Source organism: Pectinophora gossypiella, chromosome 21, assembly GCF_024362695.1.
Source record: "Pectinophora gossypiella chromosome 21, ilPecGoss1.1, whole genome shotgun sequence".
NCBI classification, from domain to species: domain Eukaryota; kingdom Metazoa; phylum Arthropoda; class Insecta; order Lepidoptera; family Gelechiidae; genus Pectinophora; species Pectinophora gossypiella.
Genome location: NC_065424.1, coordinates 3,353,119 through 3,380,779, shown reverse-complemented (window position 1 = coordinate 3,380,779; position 27,661 = coordinate 3,353,119). Strand labels below are relative to the sequence as shown.

The following is a 27,661-nucleotide window of genomic DNA, read 5'->3' as shown; positions in this document are numbered from 1 at the left end:
GTTATAAAGAAATACCTACCTGACTAAATGCAATATTTATTTTAATAAAATTGTCTTTCTTTCCTATTCGTCCTAACTTCACAAAGTCTACTACCGAAATGCGAAATGAAATCGATGTTCCCCCACTATTTTCCCGCATTGCACTAGAAGCTAAGAAAAATCAGTTTATCTCTTTCGCACTCGTAACGGAACGTACAACGTCATAGCCCGCGCCGCGCAAACGTCGGAACAACGCCATTTTGTTGTCAAACGTCAATGAGTGAACACTGAAATTAGTTTAATACAAAAATGTGTTTGTGGTTATATGGTTAGTTGTGTAGTGATATTATTCTGTGATAATAATAATAAGTGATGTGCCGGTTACCTACAATCAACCTGTAGCAGTATTATAGGTAAAAAATAATATAAAATATGGTTATGAAGACGATTTCGTCAACATCAATACGTATTGTCTATGCTTACTGATATTTAACATAACATCTGTTAGGTTGCAATTACAACGCATTTGGTTATTAGGTTTAAGATTAATAATAATGTGATAGTTTATCGTAATAAAGCGGGGAAAGAACTGGCGCGTGCGTAGCCGGGAGTAGACTACTTTCCGTTTGCACGGTCGGAGTAATAATGACGCGAACGAATGTGAAGCGACGCGTCCGTTCGTTGGCAACGTTTATGGAGGAGGTTAGAAAACAACGTCGAGCACGAACGTCCACTCCCAAAGACAGCCATCTTTTCAATGCATACTGCGACGGCGCATGGTACTTATGTGTTTGTCAGTGTTTCTACTTAAAAAATATGATTATGTAGCTGTTATCGAGTTAACTTTTTAGAAAAAGCAAGTACATGATTGAATATGAATATTAATTAAAAGATTTAGTTTTAATGAGCAATATGACATGGGTTATTTGACTACTTAGTTTTATATATTTTATTTTTCTACCTTCATACAGTTGCTAATAGGCAGGTTACTTACCTAGAAAAGTACCTATTGAAATATCTTCTTCATCTTGAAATTCTTCTTTCTTTTTTGTATGTGTCAGGACACTTTTTACCCTTATCCCCTATTTCCTCTATTTTTATATTGAAAAATAGAATCTGATACATTTCTTCGTTTAATATAAAATTAATGTAATAAAATAAATGTTTCAATCTTGCCTCTTTTTCTACATGTTGTCGAAATTTGGGGGTCCGTAGCAAAATGAAAAAAAAACCCAATTAAGTGTTTATTTTAATAATTCATCCGGGACCGATGTATCGAATCTAGTTGTAAAATGGCAAAATCGTGGCCTCGCCCACCCGATGTGCCATTACATTGCCCGATCCCGACGCATTGGGCCCGTTGGATTGGGTAATGTAATGAGCCCTTTAGGAACAACCTTCCTACATCTTTTAAAATAGTAGTTAATCAATGTAGATTTGCCTCAGGTGGCATTAACGGCCCGACAAATGGGGAGTTCTGAGGGCTCTCGAGAAATTTAAGATAACAGGCCTCAGGTTGCTCCCAGGTGGGGCGAATCTCGCCTGAGAGCGTGTGAGAGAATTATGTTTGAGAGAATCGGTCTTGAATGGGTTGATAGCCATAAGCGCTGAATGGGAAAATCTTATGGTTGAGGGCGTTGAGGGTGTGGGAAATGTTGGGGAAGACAACGTGAACAACAACACTGTTTCTGAACTATTATATCGTTACCAAATTAATATATCATATAAAAGAAATACGAAAAGCGTATCTCGGTAGAGATACGAGATGAGACTTGACTGGAGTATGACTGGCGACAAAATCCAAAGATAAGACGATATGTAATTAATTTACAACAAATATCTCTGGCACAAATATACATTATCGTACATGCATTAACTACTTTTTCGTTTAACAACGTTTACGCCTGAGGGTGCCCAGTTGGGCGCGAACCTCGGCTCAGGGCGTCGTCTGAGAGGAAAAATATTTGAAAGAAGTAATCGACCCTAGTGGGTCGATAGCGATAAGCGCTGATTGAGGGAAGTCGTCGACCACGCCGGTGGGGTCGGTATCGGGGTCCTGAAGTGTTTGGTGTCGCGAGCTGATTGGCTCCCTCTATGTCTAGAATAATCGGGTCGTTGGGACCGTATATTACGTCCTTCGAGCTATAGAGGATGCCAAACAATAAGGTTGCACCGTTACAAGAAAACGTCCACCTCGCCGGGGTCTATATCGGGCTGTCGCAGTAAAAGTAATTTATTATAAACTAAAGTTTTTTGTGAATTAAAACGTGATGCAAACTAATAAAACCACTATTAAGTTACTAGTGTCACCACATAATCATTATTTATACAATAAATAAAGAAGCCTGCGAGCATGTATAAAGATTTTGATGAGAGTGGGAGCAGCCACAGGGGTGTGTCACGAGTCAGGATCGTAGTAAGTGGAATTCAGTGGCCTACCCCAAAGAACAATAGGCGTAATCTCGAGTGTAAATAAAAAAGTGTTTAAATTTTATTTCTCTGAGACTGAGAGATCTTTGTTGTACTTGTTTTAAGATATAGTAATAAACATAGCAAATAGGCAGTCGGAGAGACGTGGTTTTTTTTTAATCTAAAAATTTTTAAGAGGGTTTTTTCTGTACAGAATATGCCACGTGGATAAATTTTAGCAGTTTCCATTTTTGTTAACTACGGGACCCTTAAAACATCTACGCCTGCGCAATGTAACATCTCTAGCAACAGAGATGCATGTTTTTTATGCATGATTTTTTTATAATAATTCTTCTATCGTTTGGGTTGTGAAGTGAATTACCAACCTCATCAACCCTGGTGTCAGGGTTATTATTGAGCCGCCAAAGGCCCCTGACATAGCTCATGTAACGCCTACTTTCTTACATCAGTAAGTAGTGAACGGGACCAACGGCTTAACGTGCCTTCCGAAGCACGGATCATCTTACTTTTTCGACAATCAGGTGATCAGCCTGTAATATCCTAAACAAACTAGGGATCACAAAGTGATTTTTGTGAATAGTCCCCATCGGGATTCGAACCTATAACCCTCGGATCGTGAGCACAACGCTCAACCACTGGACCACGGAGGTCGTAATTTTTATAATGAAAGGGTAATTTATATTTTTTTAATATGCAAATCGTGAAATAATGATAGAAATATAATATAAAACATATCTATCTGTTTTACAAAAACATAATATATCTGGTTTATTTAAAAAAATCTTAGTATACAATTGGGGCTAATTCCTGCAGACGCCATCTTATTTTATTTTAAGTTAAACCTGTCATTTTCTTATCCGTTGAAAAAGAAAGGGACGGGTAATCGACAGGCCAAAAATTTATGGAATATACGTCAATTTTAAGCAGAAAACTAAAACAACCGTCTAAAAATTTTACATCGGTCAATAACCCGACAGAATTAAGTAGACAGCACGTCAAACAGATTGCATAACAGCGAGATGCCCATTTTATTCGCACGGGCTATTCATTCATTTTAAAATAACTTGTTGTTAGTCATCCGTCCCTTTCCTTTTCGGTGGATAAGAAAATGATGGGTATAACTTAAAATAAAGTTAGGAGTTGTCTGCAGGAATCGGGGCCATTATATTTTCATTGCGCGTTAATATTAAAATATTTGTACGGAACTCGCTCGGCGCGGTGCGCACTTGCACATGGCTGCAGTTACACACACAAATACACAATCCGAAAGTCTGTTTATTTCACAGCGCGTCGGCGCCATATCTACGTACCTTTTCGGTCCAAAAGGTCTACCTACCTACGACGTTTCAATAAAATGCTTCGCACTCTTCATTTTCATTTATAAATAAGTAAATACAACGTGGGACTTTCCAGGCTCCTCAAAAACAATATAGATGGCGATGTACTTTGCAATTGTTTATAATAATAAAAAAAAAATGTAAAGATTTTGCGTCCCGATAACAGAAATGCATCTTTTATCCTTGTCTTTGGGTACAAATGATGACCCTTTTTATTACGCTCGGGCACAATTACATCTTCCACCCCTTATTGTTCTAATCAAAACAAAGAGAAGCAATATGGGTAGCAACATAATTCTATACATAATGTGATCCAAATCTTAAGCAACAAATAGTGCTTTTGCTATGATATTGTATTTTTGAATATTTACGTTCGGTATTTACGTTCAGCTGCTTGTCTTCCCGGGCATGTCGTAAAAACCGACAGTGGGATTGTGTCCTCTAACATGATGGACTAATGTTATGGGCGATAGGCTGATCCCTTATCACCATAAGGTTCATCATATCCAGCTAACGACATCGTATCAACAGTGGCTGCAAGTTGTCTTTGATTACTTGTGGCTCTGCCCACCCCTAGGGATTACGGGCGTGAGTTTATGTTTATGTTATGTTGAATAATTATATGTACCCGACCAATGAGAAAATAAGTAATTTTCACACTAAAACTGTACAATGCCATCTATATTGTTTTTGGGGAAGTAAAAAGTAAAAAAAAAAAAAACATACGCGGACGTAACAGAAAAATGCTCTATTCCAGATAGAGCCCTTTAGGTGCCACCACACAATCAATCGCTCATTCAGAAGATTGATCAATCAATGTTGATAGCCGGTTGTTAGCATAAAATCGCTAGCGATGGACGCCGACTATTCCATTATGTCGTCGATCGATTGATCTGCTGGCACGCTTGGGGTGATTTTTATAGCGCTAAAACTTGCAAATATCCAGTTAGAACTTAATTACCTATCTAAATGGGGGACTTTCCATGCGATGTTGCCCTAAAAATACAGATGGCGCTGTACAGAGCTTCTTCTCATCGTGTGGGTTGTGAGGTGGAATGCCAGCCTGATCAACCCTGGTGTCACGGTTATGATTGAGCCGCCACTGCCCCTGACATGGCTCATGTAACGATTACTCACATCAGTAAATAGTAGCCGGGACCAACGGCTTAACGTTCCTTCCGAAGCACGGATCATCTTACTTTCGGACAGATTATTGCTGTACAGATTTAACGTGTTAATTACCTATTTTCTCATTTCTCAGGTATATATTTATTCAAAAATGTGGCAGAGGCGTATGTAAAAATAAATGTTGCTTGCTATTTGAAGATGTGGTATAGAATTATTTTGCTACCTATATTGGTTCTCTTCATTTTGATCAGAATAATAATGGGTGGATGATGTAATTGTGCCTGGGTGTAATAAAAAGGGTCATCATTTATACCCAAATACAAAGATAAAAGATGCATATGTATATGTATGTTAACCATGAAATTAGAAGGTTAAACGAAGGCAAATCATTACAGCGCAAATTACATTTTCTTTGGGGAACTTAGCTCGGAAAATCCCTCATTGGTAACATTACCAATGAGGGATTCAATGTTTCCTTGTATGTACACAAGATCCAATATATTTGCAATAAGTAAGTTAAAAATATCTATGGTATATTGCCTCATTGAAGAGACTATGGAGACTATGGAATTACAAATACTTCGATCCTGACATAGGTATGTCTCGTGCTTCCACCATCAATTGTTTCATACAAGCACGACGGTTCAGAGTAAATCGACTAAACGTGTTCTAATGCCATCCTCAATTTGGTCAATGTACCTACGTCCTTCTAGGTCTTCCTCTGCCAGCCCTACTAACAACTTTCGCCCTATATAGGTACCGCTTGTAGTCATATTATCCGTCAAAAACTCTTGATTCTGATGAAAGTTCAGGAGAGTTAAATACGCTACATCGAAGCAATTCATTTAAAAAAGGAACATAGCTAAGCATTGCTAACTATTTGACATTTCGTGCCTGACTTTTCTAACTAATTTATCTGTAATTTTTTGCTAAAGTAATTTGTGTCTTATTGACAATTATTGTAAGAGGTGCAAATCAATTTTGCCGATAATAGGCTACTTGACAATCTAGTCAAACGAGGTACTTTTTTTGAAACGTCTAAACGAAAGATTTTTATGGGGTTTGTATGGAAATACTGTCCTTTGACGTCATCTATAAAAGCAGTTAAACGTCGTACTCATTGTTACTTCATTCATAAATAAAATTCGAAATAAGTCGAAAAGTAAAATGAGATTGATTATTGATCATCTTAGACTGGCTTCTATTTCTAGATTAGCATTATATAATGTATCTAACGTCAGTTAGCGATATAAGCGATGATTTGATTGCATTACACACTTTTATATGCGCAAAATTTCAAATTGCAATATTGGTTTTATATGAATTGCTTCTAAGTATGTGGCCTTTTCAACCCCCTGATTGAAAATTGCGTATAGAATGCCATTTAATGTAGGTACTGTATTTTAATTTCAGTGTAGTAAAGATGACTGAACTGGACAAGTTCAAGCGGCGGCTGATCAGGTCGGTGGCGCGGCTGCTGCTGCACGAGAGACGGCCTGAGGAGGAGGTGTGGGAGCAGCTGCAGAAGGAGACCGGCTGCGACTGCAAGCTGCTCTGGTAACTGGTTACATTCAGTCCACTTCTCTATTTGGATGCTAGTGACATCGTAACGAAAACTTTATAATAATAAGAATGCGATTTTTTATCTGTGAATTACAACATTACAAGACTCAAAACACGGGCGGCCATGATTGAGCTCTTTCTTCGAAATTTGAAATTAATGAATAAAAATATGTTTTTTTCTGTTATATAAAGATTTTTCGAGAATATAAACTATTTTAAGAGGTATAAAATAATTCAGCCAACTCACTAATTATTTCATCTACCAGGGAACGAATGCGAGCGTTGACGGTGAAGAAGATGAAGCGGTTGTTAGCAGCAGACGACCGGCCGGAGCAGGTGGCGGCGGTGGCGCGGATGTCGCCCACCGACTGGCTGCTGTTCGACCTGGTTCTGGTGCATGAGAAGTGTGACGTCATCACACGGGTCAGTATACATTGTATTAGTGACACCGTACCGAATGCTGAGGGGGATCATGCAGGCAAAGGCGCTCGGTGGCGCAGCGGTAAACGCGCTCGGTCTGCGATTGTTGAAGTTAAGCAACTTTCGCAAAGGCCGGTCATAGGATGGGTGACCACAAAAAAAAAGTTTTCATCTCGAGCTCTTCCGTGCTTCGGAAGGCACGTTAAGCCGTTGGTCCCGGCTGCATTAGCAGTTGTTAATAACCATCAATCCGCACTAGGCCCGCGTGATGGTTTAAGGCCCGATCTTCCTATCCATCCATAGGGAAGGCCCGTGCCCCAGCAGTGGGGACGTTAATGGGTTGATGATGATGAGATGAATTAGGTCCTGTACTAGGTTCAAGATAAATTATGAAATTCTGATTTTACTAAATAAAGACAGATCTAAAACTAACGAAAAACATTTTCTATTTTCTATTTAACTTATTTATGAATTTTAGTCAAGGAAAACTTAATAATAAGTCCGGTATTTTGTCACAATTTTCGATGACGTCACAGGTTGCTTTTCATACAAAATTCCATAGTAATTTCGTATTTTGATTTGACTAGTTGGTTCTTCTTATCTTTTATTATTTATTAATTTTGACCTGTTATAACATGACACGATATTTTGGAAATGTAAATTTTAATGTTGATTTTAGAAAGTTTTATGTTTTGAGTGCATGCCAATTGTTTTAAATGACAATGGGCACTTTTGTATGAAACTTGGTCCAAGAACCTCCACTGATGAGACTTATATGTAATGAAAGCTTATGCTTTCCCTATGATTCTGGCAAAGTTCTATCAGATTCTGTCCCGGGGTTCTTTTTTTACGGCCATGTTTGTCCTGGCTAAAAATGTGATAAAATACAGTGGGAGCTAAAATCGACTCAAGATTTGTTGCTGGATAACTAAGTCTACATAAATAATTATGTATCATATTGTATATCATTTTAAAGAGGATCTTTTCCAAAATCCGAAACATAAAAAAAAACAAAAAAAAATCTTTTTGTAAGCGAATTATAGTCAATTTATATCTGCAGCGCCATTGTTTCTCGGTAGCTAAGTTCAAGTTTCATGCCTTTTACCCCTTCCAAAAGTATCTTACCGATTTTTTTTATATTGCTTCCGGAATTTGATCTGAGTGATAATAACAAGAAAAATAAATAGACACCTCTCCGATAGAGACCGCCTAAGCTATTGCCTGTTGCAAGAAATCGTCATCATTAATTAGCAAGTCATTACGGTATTGCATATAAGTTTATCAGCAACTTGGAACTTGGTCCAAGAACCTCCACTGGTGAGACTTGCATGTAATGATAGCTTAAACTTGTCCTATGATTCTGGCAAAGTTCTATCAAACTCTGTCCTAGGGTTTTTTTACGGCCATGTTTGTCCTGAGTGTACAGTAGTGGACTGCAAAATCACTTCAGGATTTGTTGTCGAAAAACTATTTAACTAAGTCTATATACATAATTATATATCATAATGTATATCAATTTTAAAGGGGAAGGTTATCAGAATCAGAAACATAAATAAAAAAAAATGCATTAAGTATGTAAACGACTTTTAGCCAACTCACGTCCGTAGCACCATTTTTCTCAGCAGCTACGTACGAGTTTCGCGCCTTCCAACCTTTCCAAAGAAGCCCAATCATTTTTTACTTCTTCTGATATTGCATTCTTAACCTGACAAGTGACAACAAAGAAAAAAAAAATAAGAAGAAATAAAATAGATACCATTCCGATAGAGGCCGCGTAAGCTATGGACCTATTGCAAGATAACGTACTCAAAGGCTAGTCATTATAATCCAACAGACGTAACATGATTAGAATGCGGCGGGACGGAAATGTAGTACATCGCCTTATGCGAAAGAGACGAAATATGTGTCTCTTTAACACTAACAGTATACAGCTTAGTACGAGAGAAACAAGAAATAAGTCATTCTAATCAAGATGCAATACAATGACTCTATTGTATACAAAAGAAACACATTTATTAAACAAGTTCAGGCAATAACTGGTGCAAAAGGCGGCTTTATTGCCAAGGTAGCAATTACTACCAGGCAACCTTACGTTTATGATACGTTTGTTGTACCATTCGGCATTGTTTATAAGACAAGATATAAGCCTGGATTAATAAAACAAGATTGTGGTGAAAGAAAACATACTACATTTGCGTCCTCCCGCATTCTAATCATGTTACGTCTGTTGGATTATAATGACTAGCCTTTGAGTACGTTATCTTGCAATAGGTCCATAGCTTACGCGGCCTCTATCGGAATGGTATCTATTTTATTTCTTCTTATTTTTTTTTTCTTTGTTGTCACTTGTCAGGTTAAGAATGCAATATCAGAAGAAGTAAAAAATGATTGGGCTTCTTTGGAAAGGTTGGAAGGCGCGAAACTCGTACGTAGCTGCTGAGAAAAATGGTGCTACGGACGTGAGTTGGCTAAAAGTCGTTGACATACTTAATGCATTTTTTTTATTTATGTTTCTGATTCTGATAACCTTCCCCTTTAAAATTGATATACATTATGATATATAATTATGTATATAGACTTAGTTAAATAGTTTTTCGACAACAAATCCTGAGGTGATTTTGCAGTCCACTACTGTACACTCAGGACAAACATGGCCGTAAAAAAACCCTAGGACAGAGTTTGATAGAACTTTGCCAGAATCACAGGACAAGTATAAGCTATCATTACATGCAAGTCTCACCAGTGGAGGTTCTTGGACCAAGTTCCAAGTTGCTGATAAGCTTATATGCAATACCGTAATGACTTGCTAATGATGACGATTTCTTGCAATAGGCAATAGCTTAGCCGGTCTCTATCGGAGAGGTGTTTATTTATTTTTCTTGTTATTATCACTCAGATCAAATTCCGGAAGCAATATAAAAAAAATCGGTAAGATACTTTTGGAAGGGGTAAAAGGCATGAAACTTGAACTTAGCTACCGAGAAACAATGGCGCTGCAGATATAAATTGACTATAATTCGCTTACAAAAAGATTTTTTTTTGTTTTTTTTATGTTTCGGATTTTGGAAAAGATCCTCTTTAAAATGATATACAATATGATACATAATTATTTATGTAGACTTAGTTATCCAGCAACAAATCTTGAGTCGATTTTAGCTCCCACTGTATTTTATCACATTTTTAGCCAGGACAAACATGGCCGTAAAAAAAGAACCCCGGGACAGAATCTGATAGAACTTTGCCAGATTCATAGAGAAAGCATAAGCTTTCATTACATATAAGTCTCATCAGTGGAGGTTCTTGGACCAGATTCGCCCATTCTCCTTTGTATTATACTTTTTATTGTAAATTAATATTTGCACGCCTGCAAGCAGGCTGAATACACTAAGGACATACATATTACTTATTAAGACCACTGTACTGTGTTCATGCAAATAAACGATCTATCTATCTAACATTTTTATAATAGTGGTCTTCTTCTATCGTGTGGATTGAGAGGTACATTACCAACCTCATCAACCCTGGTGTCAGGGTTATTATTGAGCCGCCAAAGGCCCCTAACATGGCTCATGTAACGACTACTTACTTACATCATTAAGTAGTAACCGGGACCAACGGCTTAACGTGCCTTCCGAAGCACGGATCATCTTACTTTTTGGACAATCAGGTGATCAGCCTGTAATGTCCTAACCAAACTAGGGATCACAAAGTGATTTTTGTGATATGTCCCCACCGGGATTCGAACCCGGGACCTCCGGATCGTGAGCCCAACGCTCAACCACTGGACCACGGAGGTCGTCATAATAGTGGTTGTAGGTATTTTATTAATAAATAAGTAAATAGAAAGATGACTGTCGAATATAACCTCATTATAATAATCTTCTAAAATTTAAATAAACTATTTTTTTTTAAGTTGGAAACTATCCTATTGGGATATATAGTTGTTGGCTTCTGTATTCTTTATTAGTGACATGTTGTTGTAGGATTCCCCGTCTGGCCACAAAGAGGACGAGAAGCAACTGGTGGAGTTGTTCCACATGGTGAGGAAGTACAAGATTGACAAGCTGGTGGGCGATAAGCTGGCCGAGGCGTGGACCAACCTCACCCTCGCATATAACAGCACGTGAGTATTCACGGGGGGATTGATCGGAGGGAGGAAAGGAATCAACAATTCATCTAAAAATAAATATTGTTATTTATTTATTATGGACAACTTACAAGCTACACTCTGCACGTGCAAAGTTACAGACAATAAAAAAAAGATTAAGAGCTAGCTCAATTACAAGTAGTCACAGCATGCACAATCAAGTGAACAAAAAAAACAAGATATAAACTATATTAAAAAATAATAAATAGACATAATTTAACATTTGACATTTGTGTGCATTGCGCTTCGACCAATAAACGATACGAATGCTATCTACGTAGATGGACGTCAAACGGTTATTGGTCGAAGGCGTCGTTATAATTCCGTGCAGAGCCTACAGGTGTCGCTATTGTTGTGTGTTCTTAAACTTTGACAGTTCCCTCCATATTATTTGAGTAAACAAACATACTTAATTATTGTTTTAGTTATATGTATTGTTACACTATATCCCTTTGCGTAAAATAATAGTGTTATATTTATTCCCTAAACATCGGAAAGAGGAAAATTTCGAAAAATCATTTTTAATCAAAAGCTGCCTTTTCCCACTGGCTGCTTCTTTTTCGTAACTCATCCTTTAGACGGGATACACTCCACGTTGCTCCACATTGTATAGCAATTTATCACGAATTTTACTTAGTATAGAAAACTGTCAAAATATAGCAACACTCAACAGTGCTGCCGCCTATATTTGAGTTTCTATTTTTTATCCTCAATTTTCAAAATGGCGCTTACGTAATTTTCTGGTGATATGGATTATTATTGTATTTATTTATTTATTTATTTAATATATTTTTTATTTTTTTATCGGAAGACCAACAGCTAACGATACAAAATAATAGTTAATACTAAAAAAACAAACAGCCATTTACAGGTCCTCACCAATAGACACAACTTGACTAAAAAAACTGCTATAAAGAGCACTTACAAAATAGGTACACAAGAAATAATAATAATGTAATTAATATGATATGAGGAGCTCGGTGGCGCAGCGGTAAACGCGCTCGGTCTGCGATTGTTGAAGTTAAGCAACTTTCGCAAAGGCCGGGTCATAGGATGGGTGACCACAAATAAAAAAGTTTTCATCTCGAGCTCCTCCGTGCTTCGGAAGGCACGTTAAGCCGTTGGTCCCGGCTGCATTAGCAGTCGTTAATAACCATCAATTCGCACTGGGCCCGCGTGATGGTTTAACGCCCGATCTCCCTATCCATCCATAGGGAAGGCCCGTGCCCCAGCAGTGGGGACGTTAATGGGCTGGTGACAATGAATTAATATGATAATTGTTGTATTACTTAATGTTTAATGTGTGGTGCAGCGGACGGAAGTGCTCGGCGATGCTGCTGCAGCGGCGGTGGTACCAGCTGCAGGAGGCGACGCGCGAGAGGTTCTACAAGCTGTGGCACAACTACCGAGGCAACAAGGGGCTGTGGGACAAGGCGCGAGACTTCTTACCCACGCCGCTGCAGGCCGACATCGCTAAACGGTACGTATACTAGACCCCGATACCGACCCCGTCGGCGTGGTCGACGATTTCCCTCATTCAGCGCTTATCGCTATCGACCCACTAGGGTTGTCTGTCACCCTCAGGCCAGTTGTCTTAAACGTTGTACCGGGTGAGAGCCTTCAGCGCTCCCCATTTGTCCGGCCAAGTTGTTAATGCCATCTGCGGCAAATCTACAATAAGTCACAAAAAAAAGGTACATATACCGTTTCCCTCATTCAGCGCTTATCGCTATCGACCCACTAGGGTTGTCTGTCACCCTCAGGCCTGTTGTCTTAAACGTTGTACCGGGTGAGAGCCTTCAGCGCTCCCCATTTGTCCGGCCAAGTTGTTAATGCCATCTGCGGCAAATCTACAATAAGTCACAAAAAAAAGGTACATAATACTTATACCCTTTCCCTCATTCAGCGCTTATCGCTATCGACCCTCTAACATAACATACATTAACAGCCTATATACGTCTCACTGCTTGGCACGGGCCTCCCCTCGATCAACCGGAGAGGGCATGGAGCATATTCCACCACGTTGCTCCAATGCGGATTGGTGGATGTGTTTTTACGGCTAATAGCCGGGACCAACGGCTTAACGTGCCCTCCGAAGCACGATCACCTTACTTTTTCGGACAATCCGGTGGTGATTCAAGCCTTACCAAACGAAGGAAAGTCTCACAAAGTGATTTCGACAATGTCCCCATCGGGAATCGAACCCGATTCCCCCTCCACCCTCACCCTCTAGGGTTGATTAATCCTTTCAAATATTCTTCCTCACAAACGGCGCTCTGAGCCGAGCTTCGCGCCCAACTGGGCACCCTCAGGCCTGTTTAAAATTTTGTACCGGGTGAGAGCCATCAGCGCTCCCCATTTGTCCGGCGTTAGTTAATGCCATCTGCGGCAAATCTACAATAAGTCACGTCAAAGGTGTTAGGTACCCCAAGACCTGTATAGGGTCACTCTTGTGTCAAGGACGAACTTTCCATTCTACGTTCCCCAAAAATAATATAGATGGCGCTGTTGAGATTTAACGTGATAATTACCTATTTTCTCATTACTCGGATACTTACATAATTATTCCAAAGTACTAATAATTAATGACAGAAGCATATTTTATATAAAAATAATTGTTGCTTGATATTTGGATCACATTATGTGTAGAATAGGCTAGTTTCCAACTAGTCAAATCAGTTACTTTTTACTAAACGTCAAAACACGAAATTACTTTGGAATTTGTATGAAAAAGCACATTGTGACGTCATAGAAAAATGTGACAAACTGTCGGACTTATTATTACGTTTTTATTGATTAAAATTCATAAATAAGTTAAATAGAAAAAAGAAAATGTTTTTCGTTAGTTTTAGATGTGTCTTTATTTAGTCATCAGGATTTCATAATTTATCTCGAACCTTGTACACGACCCAATTATGTCGCTACCTATATTGATTCTTATTATTTTGATCACAAAAATAATTGGTGGAAGTAATTGTGTCTGGGTGTAATAAGAAGGGTCATCATTTAAATCCAAAAACATTTTTTTTTGTTTTGGTTTTCCCCGAAGGGTAAGGGAACTATGCCCATACAGCCATGTTTTACGTATTTTTTTTCTTGATGATTGATGAAATGATGAAAGGTGATGATGATGAAACCTAAGCCCCCAACCTCGGAGTAGACTCCTACTCCGAACCCCAAACGAATTAACTCAAAAGTCCGCATAAACTTTCGAGTTATGAAGCGGCTTCCTGGCACGAAGCGAAAATAGGCAGATACACTTTGTTCATTGAATACTCCGATATAATAACACTCGCGAATGTCTTCTGACTAACTTAATGCGATCATTAACCACAAAACACCGCTTCGTATTAATTATTTAGACTATTCAATGAAGAAAGCAACTGTCCTGTTCCCGTTTCCCGCCAAAAAGCCAAATTCCAAAAACAAAGATAAAAGATGCATATGTCTGTTATCCATGAAATTAGAAGGTTAAACGAAGGCAATTGTTTACAGCGCCATCTATAACGTTTTAAGGAACGTAGCCTGGAAAGTCCTAGTACGGCTTTGAAATAGACTACTCTGGGCGCCATCCCACTCGCGTCAGTGTACGGTCGCGAGTACTAATATATATTATACACTTTGAAACCATGTCACATTAAATTTTTTGACAAATTAGACCGATGTCTCATTAAATGTCAAATATGATAGTGCGACAGGGTTCTAAAGTGGGTACATGATATTTATTGCTCATGACTGTACTGCGGGACGGAAGGCAAGAGGGAAACCACTGCCCTATTTTTCACTAAAAAGTAACATGGAGAATGCTACACCGACGAGAGCGTGGCTCTTAAATTAGTGATGTGATGAGCCTGAACATACATAAACTCACGCCTATTTCCCACCGGGGTTAGCAGAGACTATAGAATTTCATTTGCTTCGATCCTGACACACTTCTCTTGCTTCCTCCACATTCATCAATCGCTTTATACACGCACGCCGGTTCAGATTAGATCATATTAAACCTTTTCTAAGGACATTGTTTTAAGTTTACGCGGTTATTATCATAATTAATCCATAATCCACTCCAATCTCATCAGTCATCCCGTGATCATGGCACTTCCAACAGTGTCGAAATATCGGGAGTCTCATATCCCTATTTTAAATGCGGGAAGAACCCGTTATTATGTGTCTTTTCTAAGGACATCTCCAATTTGGTCAATATTCTTCTCGGTCTTCCTCTGCCAGCCCTACCATAAACTTTTGCTTTATATACCTGATGAGCCTGGAAAGTTTCTTTATGTTAAACATGTCGCTGTGGTTGTACGTTTCAGCTACCCCTCTGTGATCACGCGGCCTTTCCTGGACTGGGACGAGCTCATACAGAAACGGAAGGTCATACTGCGACAGGAGTTTGTAAGTTAACATAAACATAACATAAACAATATCGGTCATACTTTTAAGTCTTCAATCATATTATTGGCGTCAGACGTCACACACACAGATGCGCGTGTACGATAACGTCAATGTGTAGTGTCTGTGTAAAACGAGGTTGTTTGTATGAATTGTCCGGGGTGTACGGTCACGAGTATGAAGTATTATACACATTGAAACCATGTCACGTTAACTTTTTTTGAGAAATTCAACCGTAAGTCTCATTTGATATCAAATATGCTAGTGCGACAGGGTTCTAAAGTGGGTAAGTACATGATATTGCTCATTGCTCATGACTGTACCGAAGGCCTTCAAGTACCTAAATTAATATATTGTGTTGTCTTTTTCAGGAACAGAGAATGAGAGCGCAGGAAAAGAAAAGTTCTGACGATGGTATGTTCAATGCATTACCTCTTCTTCTATCGCGTGGGTTGTGAGGTGGATCACCTCATCAACCCTGGTGTCAGGGTTATTACTGAGCCGCCAAAGGCCCCTGACATGACTCAGTTAACGACTACTTATATCAATAAGTAGTAATCGGGACCAACGACTTAACGTGCCTTCTGAAGCTTGGATCATCTTACTTTCGGACAATCAGGTGATCAGCCTATAATGTCCTAACCAAACTAGGGCTCAGAAAGTGATTTTTGTGTTATGTCCTCACAGGGATTCGAACCCGGGACCTCCGGATTGTGAGCCCAAAGCTCAACCACTGGACCACAGAGGCCGTTACTGTGTTACTGTATCCTACTTTATATAAACAAAACATAAAGTGCTCATATATGGCCTCTTAATGTGTCACGTACAGGTTAAGAGGCCATGCTTTTAAGAGGTTAAGGGGAGGCATGACCTCAGCAGTGCGAGTCTATTTTATTTAACCTTATAGTCTTATGATGCGGTTAACTACATAGTTAAACCATGGAAAATATTCTAAAAATAATATTATAGATGTAGAAGTGGGTTGCCCCCCCAAAAATAGCTTCAAGGCTTGGTCCACAATCCGTCTCCGGTGGCGAGGTAGCAAGTCAGTGATCGAAGGTCATTTGGTCATCACCGGTTAGACAACAGCCTGCTGGCTGCAGGCAGCCTGTAGAAAATAAAAGCCGTAACTTTGTACTACGTGGACAGGACGAATGACGATCCAAGAAAGTGTGGATGGATTGTGTAAAGGATGTGTGTGTGAAAGGTGTGAATACTGAGATGACGAGTGGCAGAAATGAATGGAAGAGGAATACCATGTTGTGCCGATCACACCTAGAGCAGGGGCCCGTTTTAAAACTTACAATTGTAAATTACAATGACAATTTGACGTTCATTGCATAGCTAATATGAAACTGCAAAATATTCGTGATCACACACTCCGCAATGTACATCAAATTGTCATTGTAATTTACAATTGTAAGTTTTATTAAACAGGCCCCAGGAGGATGACTCTCCCTTTGCAAGTTGAAAGATTCTGTCGACGGTGAAACGACGCTAGCAATTATTCTTTTTCTTTTTCCAGGCAAACCCGATCTGGTTGTGATCGAGCCAGTAATAGAAACCATTGACCTTGGGATGGATTCTGATGAAGAGGGCAACCAGATAAGAAAACAAGACGGCATAACCCCTAAAGTTGAACCTGAGGCAACCAATACTTGTGAAAAACGGCAAGACTCTACTAATTTTAACTTATCACGGGTTAAACAAGAGCCCCCAGAAGAAGTGGATGGGCTATCCAACGTACAAATACTAGAAGCGACTCATTTACCAGACGAATGCATAAATGACGACTCAACAAATTCAGAAGTGCACGAACTCACAAAACACAATGAACCATCGTGTAGTTCTGACACAGTTCAAAAGAAAAAGTTAAATTTAGAACAACAAATGTCAAATTTCATTCATAATACTATAGAATTCGATCAAATCAGTACTCAGACTGATAAAGAAGAACGAATAGATACGCCAGATGATCTGATACAGCTAAAAGCAGATGAATATTTTAAAAGTAAACTGAAGAAAGTCATAGAAAGTCAAGCTACACAAGATGAGAACAAGTCAGTGGAAATTGAAAAAGTTACGGATCAAGACGATGTTGTAGACGATATAATAAAGCAAAAAGCTGACGAGTTCGTGAAAAAAGTTGACATAAAAAAAGTGGATACTAATAAAGTGGATATTAATAAACTAGTGCAAGATGTAGTTCAGGATTTTGAGCTGCCGTCAGAATTGAGTTTTGTCGACAATGGTATAGAATTTGTTGATGACGGCATTGAATATGTAGAAGAAGACGAAAACGAAGATGACTCGAATAATGTACCAACTGACGTGAAAATAAGTAAGTTACTATTTTTTTTTGTTTTGGTTTTCCTCGAAGGGCAAGGCAAAGATAACTATGTCAGTACAGCCAAGTCTTATGTATTCTTTTTCTTGACGATGATTATTGAAATGATGAAAGGTGATGACGATGAATGATAAGCCCCCACCCTCGGAGCAGAATACTCCGAATCTCAAACGTATTAACTCAAAACTCCGCATAAAGTTTCGAGTTATGAAGCAGCTTCGTGACACGAAGCGAAAACAGCGCGACTTGGCCAAAAAGCCGTAAGTTTGCTAAGTAGAATTTGAATGTTGAGCATGCTTTATAATAATAATAATAATAATAATAAACTTTATTTACTTAAAACAGGGTTCAGACATAATTTCTTAGTATAAGTAACGCTATATGTTACTACTATGTTAACGCTGTAAGTAATATTATATGTTTGCTTAAACAGAGCGAGGTTAAATATCAGAGTAAGTTTATTTGTTGAAACTGTCTGAGATATATGCTTTGACTGGGTCATTTTATAACTCTTCAAAATCGAGCCTTTGGTGACATATATCTACTGCTAGCTGTCACCCGCGACCTCGTTCACGTGAAACCATAATATTACAACTATAGAGGTTTCATACAAACTTTGCCACCTTTTTTTACTCTCTTAGAGTATCCAGGTCCTAAAAGGAACCCCCATGTAAAATTTGAGACTCCTAACACTTGTAATTCCTGAGATTTCATCTTGAGAGTCAGTCAGTCACCTTTGCTTTTTTAAATATAGATTAACTACCCACGCAATATCATCGTACCTGTTCGTTTTCAGAAGCAGAGAAGCCAGTTCCAGTGTCAGAAATACCTACAGTAGATATTAAACCGGAAATATCAGCGCTGCCGGCCTCGGTAGAAGGCGAAACCAAGATGTCCAGTAACGAAGAGCAAGAAAAAGGAAAAGCTGAAGAAAATGGAGACAAAGCAGCTAAGTTTGACCTTAAGCTTCTTATGCAGCCTGTAGTGTACACCACAAAATTAGACGATATGATCATTTTTAAAGGTAAACAGTTCGATTCCATACAACAAGTAGAATTAATAGACAGCGTTATAGCTGAAAGCAAGCCAGTAAGCGAGAAAGCTCTTAAACAAATAAAGATTGAACCCTTAAATCAGATAGGCGCACGTGAAACCGCTGAAAACAATAAAATGGAAAACGCCGAAGAAGTGGATATTGTCAAAAACTACGGAAGTACCAACGTTGACATGGAAAATCAAGGCGACAACGATGACAACATCGAAAACCAAACGGGATATCACGATATCGACGACGGAAACCATGAAGATTACGACGTCGAAGGCGACGATAATGCCGACGGCTACGAAAGCTCCACGAGTATAGAAATAAACGAGAACCTTAAAGTGAAACCTACTAGTTATTTGCTACAAAAACCTAGAAGCCGCTCTTACAATCCCATACAGCTTTGCAAAAACCCAGACTTTAATACTAGACTCAAACGGCTAACTGCGGGATTCTTTAGCTCTTCCAGGAACAGGCAGTTACTCAGTGCGTGTAAACCAATGACTATCGATTTACACAAAGCTTTCGAGCCTAAGCTTGTCAACGGAACTTTATATTTAAAGCCAAGTGGGGAGACAGCTCCGCAACAGGTTGAAGACGATACGTGCGCGCTGTCGACTACTGTTGTCCCCTCGGCTATGCCAATACAAAGTCTACTTCATAATAACACCAAGGATTTGAACATTGACGAACTAGAGACGCAGCCTGTACACGTAGACACCGTCGATCTCACCCGTAAGCCCACAGACGAAGAAATAGCAAGAAACAAAGTCATCAACTTACGAGACTTGTCCGAAATCCGGCGCATCAACCAAACTTTGCTTACTGCAGAAGTTACGCCCATAAGAGTAGAGAATAGGGACAATCGTCCGTATACTCATGTAGATCAGTCCCAGCCGAATCCACCCATTACAATCACTGAAGAAGACAGTCATAGTAAGTCACCCGAAAATAATGAAATTAAAATAATTGGTCTTGCGGGCGGACAGAAATTACCTTTACCTGTACATGAACCAACTTCAACCAGAACTGATTTGCAACCAAAGAACACTTCAACGTGTAACATTCCACTATACAGACGAAGAGGACCGAAACCAAGATGGGACCGAGAAATAAAGGCAAGGCCCACTGTCTACGCCACAATACCAGGGAGGATAATGCCGGTGCCGTGGATATCAAAACTTAATGCATCTGCACAGAACATAGAAGATGGCCTTATAACGATAGATACGCTCAACAGAATGATTAATAAGTTACATGGTATGGATAATGACTATCACGATAAAAAGCATAAAAAGGTCTTTTGGCACATCGATCGAAAATCACAGAATGTAGAAGATCCTGAAATAGAAGAAAATAGAGACGAGAGCGAGAAATCCGAAGAAAAATCTGGAACAAGTAAAACAAACATCCCCGTGTTTGGCAGCTTTGAGGAGGTTGCTGAAGCACAGAAAAGTGTTTCAGATAAACAACAGCCTGAGACACCAGAAATTGATCTTACCGAAAAAACAAAACCGAAAGTAGACAAAGCTAAAGTTGAAGAAAAAAAGCCTAAAAAGATGAGGGGCCCCGTTGTTGTTAGAAAATATTGTTGTTGGTCTAAAGAAAAGATTACAAAGATTGGAACAAAAGCTCGTATTAGTCGAAAACATTTATGTGGAATTATATGTCAATGTTGTTGCCGATTTGAGCTACTTAATGTTATAAATAAAAATAGAATTGTAGTTCATCCCCGTCAGACGAAAAGAGGGGTCGTTAACGTATATCGAACGATCGAGTTGTCGGACGATGAAACTCCCGAAAGTAATGTCGAACATTCAGTTGGCGAGACGGCAGTACCGACACCGACACCGAAGGTTCGAGTTATGAGTTCCTCAGGGCCCCCTCCTCCGATAATATCGTGTCCCCCACAAGAACAACAAACCATTGGAGTACCAGAAGCGACTGTTATAAGCTTAAGCGGTCTTATAAAAGCTGTTAACGAAAGTACAACTAATACGACTGCTCCTGGCCTACAGGAGACAAACACAGAAGAGACGCCTGCTATTAAAATCAATATCAACTTTACACAGTCAAATGAGACAACAGAACCTTACATTAAAGTTCCCGCAGCACGGACAACAGCGGCTAGAATCCTCAACCCGCAAGCATCCAACACGCGCAGCCTAAATTCTGATCGACTATTGCAACAAATAGCTGCTTTAAGCCCAAACGTCGTTCCTGAAACCAACCTCAAGAAAGTGATCGTGCCCATTCCAAGACAAACAACAAAACAAAAGTCCATTGTTATAGACGCTTCTAATAATGGTACCGAAAAGAAAGGCAACGTAGTGATCTTGAATAGTAGAAATATGGTAAACAAATCCAAAGAAAGTCCAATATTTTTGGGAAAGGATAAAATTTTGTTGACTACAGTGAAATTTCCGCCAAATATGGTTGATAATCCGCCAACTTCAAAACCGTTGCAACCGATATTGACTCCGACATTACCTGTGCCTGCAGGTGTACAGCTAATTCTGTTACCTAATGGATCACTAACTTACCACATTGATCCCGATGTAGAATTGAGTCAGGAACAACTCGCTGGTTTACCGTCTATTATAGCCACAGTGCAAGAGCAACTTAATACAAGTTATCCTCATATCACCAAACTCATAAAACCAACTGCCGTTAATGATAGAGATGTCGGAGTTATGAATGACGAACCTATAGTCATAAACGATGAACCCATTTTAGTGGATGTAGAGGATTCTATATCTAAAACGCCATCTGAAAAAACAAAGTCAAAGCAGACAAAACCAGGCGTTGACTTTGAATGCAGTGAAATACCTAGTATTCCTGACACAGCAACAGACGGCATGCAAGCCAAAAGCTCTGCAGAAGGTTTTACAGAGCATAAAGCCAATGCTAGTCAAGAGCGGTCTGATGAAAAGGCCTCAAACGTAGTATTAAATAACAGTGATATCAGAAATGAGTCAAATAATTCAGATATTATTACTATAGGTGAATCTACTCCCATTGCTAACGCCGCGGAAAACAAAGACAATCAAATAGAAAAGCTCACTGAAGGGTCTTCTAGCGGAAGGAACTTATTGTCAGATTTGATGGAAATGTCAGGAATATCTGCGGAGGATACAACTCCTGTTCCAGAAAGCGTACAACAAGAACCACAAGTTGCATCTTTTCCGAATATTTTACCAGTAAACAAAGACACTGCCAGTGCACCGATTATGAATTCCATGAGTACACCGACTTTATCTGAATTAACACCGGTAACCTCGCTCTGGCAACTGAAATATGCCTGCGCACATGAAGGGTCGTTTTTCAAGTTAGACTTTAGCACTGGAATAGTGGTGCCAATCAATGTTTGTATTAAGAAAAAACTGAAGAAGGTTCCGCCTTTGCTTAGCACATACACGATCGACTTAACAGATGATGTTGCGCCGGAAAAGATGCCAATTTCAAGGCTAAGCCCTAGCAAACCAACTCCTGTAGCTTTACAAAAATCGAATGTTAAACTACTGGATATAATAAAATCAAGGCAGACTTCAACACCGAATTTATTGATACGAAAACGCAAAATACTGGATATAAATAGAGTTTCTATGGTAGAATCAAAATCCATTCAGTTGTTACATGGTACGAGAAAGCAAAGTATGGGAAAGATAGAAGCGAAGATAGACTTGGTAGACTCTGATACGCCGATGGAAGAGGAATACCTTGTGGAACAGACCGATTCTGACGATTCTCAGATACGTGACAAGAGAATCAATATGAACGTGCCAAATACTGACAACAGGAGCGACTCTGGTGATTCGTCAGATGACGAACCGCTCGCCCGGAAATTTATAAGGATTAGAGAGAATAAAAATAACCATGATGTTGCCTCTAAGAATAGAGGAGACAACGAACCCACCGGTAGTGATGCAACACCGAGTACAAGTGCAAATATGTCTTATAATATTAATACAATGGATACAGCAGCAGAATCAGAAGTACCACACGATGGTTCGAATATGGATGTGGATGAGCCGTTTATGGATTTTACAGAAGAATTCACGAGTGACGACCAAGAAGACTGTATATTAGGAGTATAATTGAACAACACAACAAAATCATCACATGAAATGCTTTCGTAGTAAAAATATAGTTGGTATGATTTGATTAAATACACGAGTACTTACTTAGAGTTGCTGCCAAAAGGAATACTTACCTAATTACCTATAGGAATGATCATTATTTCTTTGACAATTATCTAGTAAGTGTTGCTACGGAAAAATAATATAAAATCTCACTCTTTCGGTACCTATTTTTTTCTGATATTCAGGAATCCATGCTTCGCAAGCATTCCTTGACTAAATTCTTATAAGCAGTATGATAAATGGTAAGGTAACGTAGAAAATCATTTTCGCCATGTCGTCTTTGACTGTCATATACAGGCTGTTAGCGACATCGTAACGACTACTCAGGAGACTGATTCAGACCACGATTCTGAGTTAATATCAAGTGGATTTTTCCGTCATAAGGTATTCTTCCGTCGCCGGATTTTTCCGTCGTATTCGACGGAGGGGGATGATTCAGCTCATTATCCTGAGTTGATAAATATCAAGTGGAAATTCCTGTCGGAAAATTCATGATTAGCGTTTTTAAAAACTATTTTCAGTTCCATAATTTTGCGTCAGGAAATTCCAATTGATATCAACTGAGAATCATGGTCTGATTCAACCCTCTAGAGTTTTGATTACGATGGCACTAACACCCTGTATAATTTAAACACATAGGAACTGAAGTTATGTAAGTACCTATATGCCGTGCGAATATAAAAAAAATAAGTATTGGTCTCGACTCGGGCAACCTCCACTGATTGATGTCCTCCCAGACGTATACGTCGACGGCGACACCCTTAGCTAGTGTTAGCCTGGGCTCTTGCATGGGCGCGGGCGTGACTAGCAAAACCAAATTTAGTTTTGAAAGTTCTGTTGCAAGAAGCACAATAGAGAGTCCCATTTGAGTTATAACTGTAGTGGTAGGAGGGCTTGGGTCGAGTTTTTCGGATCTGGCGTTTGGCGTCAAGATCATCAAGACGGGTTCGTTCAAAGTTTTTAATCCCGATTCGACAGCAGATCGCCAGTCCGATCTCTGAGTGGCAAGCTTCTCCAACGATTCACTAGACGTGCCAATAGCAGTCAGATGACGTTTCAAGACATCCCTGTAACGCAGGTATTGTCCACTGATTAGTAATAGTATGGCAACCACCAACGTAATTTGACAGGATTAAAACTAGCTGCATCTCTTTCTTGCACGTATTGTAAGTAAAGGACGACACTGATTTGAGAAAGCTATTATAAATAGTTTAATGTACTTTTTTATGTCGGTAGTTCTTTTTAATGATTTGTTATGTTAATGCACTAACCCACTATGATTATATTTGTACAAAATGTTCCTGTACCCAAAGGTTGCCTGGAAGAAATTGCTGCATGAGCAATAAGGCCACCTGTTGTGATTTTCTGTATATGTTGTCCTTATTTTGTGTCCATTGTGCTCAATAAATTATTTTATCTATCTGTCTAAAGCTGTCAAACTAAAATTAGGTTAATTTTGTGTTCGCCCGGTCACCAATGATAATTTTCATTAATGTACCTTTTTTATTAGAAAAAGACTCATCTTCAAGTTATGTTACTTAGTCTATAAAGAATATGCGGTGGGTAGAGAGTCAAGCAACCTAATATCCAAAATTTTGGGCACAGTAAATTTTTAGTTCCCTATATATTAAATAAAGTATAAAGTATATTTGATTTGATAAAGTTGTATATTTTTTTTTTATGAAAGTAGAAACAAAAATAGTGTAATTCATTCGACTCTGCCTACCCGCGTTGTGAAATGGGCGTGATATTATGTTTGTATATTTCTATAAATAATGTAAATATGACTGTAAGTATGTAATATTTTTTTAAATTATCTCTTGAACTCTCAATGTTAATTTTAAAACTTAATTGTATTAGATACCTAAGTGGCAATTTAATTGCAACTGTAGTTGTAAGCTGGTCCTTAATTCTAGACATGATAATTAAATGTCTACGAATCAATGAGGGGCTTATCAGGCTATGTTCTCCCAAAAAATAATAGATGGCACTGGTGCTAATTCCTGTAAATACCATCTAATTTTATTTTAAGTTATATCTGTCATTTTCTTATCCGCCGAAAAGGAAAGGGACGGGTAATCGACAAGCATAAAAGTTATGGAACACACGTCAATTTTAAGCACAAATCTAAACCAACCGTCTAAAAATTTTACATCCGTCAATAACCCGACACAGTTAAGTAGACAGCACGTCAAACAGATTGCATACCAGCGACGTACCTTTTGATTCGCCCGGGTTATTCATTCATTTACTCATTCTTCCTAAAATTAAGAGCTGTGAATCATCCGTCCCTTTCCTTTTCGACGGATATGAAAATGACGGACATAAAATAAAATTAGGCGGTGTCTGCAGGAATCGGGGCCATTGTATACTTGTGATATTTTACATATTTTCTGATTGCTCGTGTATATAATTATTCAAAAATAGAATGGAATGGCTAAGGCATATATAAAAAAATTGTTGCTTGATATTTGAATCAGACATGAATAGAATTATGTACGAACGCAACAACGTACAGCGCGATCTATATTTTTTTGGGGAATGCGTCTTGGAAAGTCCCTTACTGCGAAATATATTTAAATAGGTGAATATAAAAATGTGCCAAGTTTGGTGGCGAACTTTCATATATATTTTTTTTCGTGAAAAATTGGGTTCCGACAAACAACAACAAGGAACAAGTTACATCGTAGCTAGAACTATCCTTTTTCATGTCGGAACCCAATTTTTCACGAAAAAATAATATGAAAGTTCGCCACCAAACTTGACATTTTGATATTCACCCAAATATTGTATCTCAATGGTTCGTTTCGTTGCAATGAGCAACTGACTTTGATGTACAATAATTGCGTCAGTGGTTTTCAAGATTAGAGAGATTTTTACACTATAACATCACGCCTTTATCCCCGAAGGAGAAGGCAGAATTGCATACCTACATCCACTCCTCGCTCGCCCCATAAGTCCCATGTAATAGAGCGCGAGTATATGGCTATTATAGGGCACAAGTCCTGGAAATCACGTGATATCAATTATCTACGATCCAAGCATGATTCAAACTCATAAGTCGAATTCAGCAGTTTATAGCCCGAGCCAGGATTGAAACTCATGACACTACGATGCAAGTCACGCTTTCTCAGACCAGGGGCCTGTTTAATAAAACTTAAATTGTAAATTACAATGACAATTTGATGTACATTGCGGAGTATGTGATTACGAATATTTTGGAGTTTCATATTAGCTACGCAATGAACATCAAATTGTCGTTGTAATAAACAATTGTAAGTTTTATTAAACAGGCCCCAGGGATGTTAAAATGGCCACATCGAAGCAATTCATCTAAGAAAGCAATATTGCTATTTGACATTTGTTTGCATTGCACACTTTTATATGCGCAAATGTCAAATTGCAATATTGCATTCTTAGATGAATTGCGTCGATGTGGCCATTTTAACCCCCCAGGGCTATCATGGATTCATACGGAGAGATGTGCTTTGTTCGAGAGTCGGTCCAGTAAGCGTTTCAGTGTAATTTGCATTTAAAACTATTTGTTTTAGACAAGTATATTAAGTTTAAATTCAAAAACTTTTAAGCTAGTGACAAGGGAGACACGGCACGTCCCGACCGTTTCTGTGTGGACAGGCGCATACAAACTTATATATGGTGTTAAGTGCTGCGAAGCCAAATGAAATATTTAGGAAAAAATCCCGTCCCAAGGAATCAGTTGCCTCAATGTGACCTACTCCCCTAGACTCGGCCAAACAGCTGAGTGCTATCTTTTATAGATCGACAAGGATATAGGCGCGTGGCCGAAATCGGAACTAACGCCACATTCTATGAAACCGTAATTTTTGCGTTGTTTTCTTTCTGTATTGTTTATGGCTATTGACAGTATATAAATAGATATATGGAAATGACTTGTGCCCTGTTTATCAAAACTTACAAGCTCTGTATTACAAGAAATTTTCTTAAAAAAAAAAAATAATTAATACAAGAATGTGTTTATCAAAACTACACATCTAAATTACAGTAATTAAGTGTCAATATTTATTTCTCAAGTATGTTATTCAATCCCTGTATTTTTTTGATAAACCTAATTTACACGTACTTGTAACTTGTAGCTTGTGAACGTGTAGACTTGTAAGTTTTGATAAACACGGCACAGCTCTCCTAGCCACGCGCCATAAGATGCCTGTATAACATTCGGGTTGCGAGGATAATGGTCGACTGTACCCCAACCCTAGTGTCAGGGTTACTAGTTATTATATTAGCCACTATGGCAATGGCGCAATCCTATTTTTTACCTCAAGGTAGTTAAGAGACTCGTGTTTAGACCATAAGGCTGCGTTTCCATTGACGCGGAGCTGTGCAGGAATCGACCAATCACCGTGAGGGAGAGAGTGAGAGAGCGTCTTCGTTTTTCGCTCTCTCGAACGCTGTGATTGGTCAAATCCGCACATCTCCGCTCTTCTCCGCCCATCTCCGCGTCAGTGGAAACCCGGCCTAATGCCCTCGTACCTCAATGGTTCATAATTTATTTTAGTTTTTTTGTATAAGTATTGTAAGTAGTAGTAGAAATGTTAAGTGTACATGTTAGATGAATTTCTCAGACTTGGAGAATTACACTCTGTGTAAAAAGTATTCTGTGTTACGAATAAAGATTGTTTTGCAATTGAAATATTTTTGTTTTATTATACTCTGCATACAACTTGTAATATAGGAGAAATTAACGAATAAATA

General features: G+C 38.7%; 1 protein-coding gene across 1 annotated transcript; it reads left to right on the top strand.

Moving 5' to 3' along the window:
- Positions 1-250: 250 nt before the first annotated feature.
- LOC126376458 (uncharacterized) lies at positions 251-27,523 on the top strand. The gene is made up of 9 exons (XM_050023825.1): positions 251-392; positions 6,288-6,431; positions 6,704-6,860; positions 10,841-10,980; positions 12,317-12,484; positions 15,318-15,399; positions 15,768-15,810; positions 16,922-17,737; positions 18,540-27,523. The coding sequence occupies exons 2-9, from the start codon at positions 6,298-6,300 to the stop codon at positions 22,880-22,882; spliced, it is 5,883 nt and encodes a 1,960-aa protein (XP_049879782.1). The 5' UTR covers positions 251-392; positions 6,288-6,297; the 3' UTR covers positions 22,883-27,523.
- Positions 27,524-27,661: the final 138 nt, after the last annotated feature.

What these genes read in the sequence shown, in the direction of transcription:
- LOC126376458 (XM_050023825.1), top strand. Translation starts at nt 6,298, where the DNA reads ATGACTGAACTGGACAAGTTCAAGCGGCGGCTGATCAGGTCGGTGGCG. An exon ending in TGCGACTGCAAGCTGCTCTG is followed by an intron (nt 6,432 to 6,703) that starts GTAACTGGTTAC and finishes TTCATCTACCAG; the next exon opens with GGAACGAATGCGAGCGTTGA. An exon ending in ACCCTCGCATATAACAGCAC is followed by an intron (nt 10,981 to 12,316) that starts GTGAGTATTCAC and finishes TGTGTGGTGCAG; the next exon opens with CGGACGGAAGTGCTCGGCGA.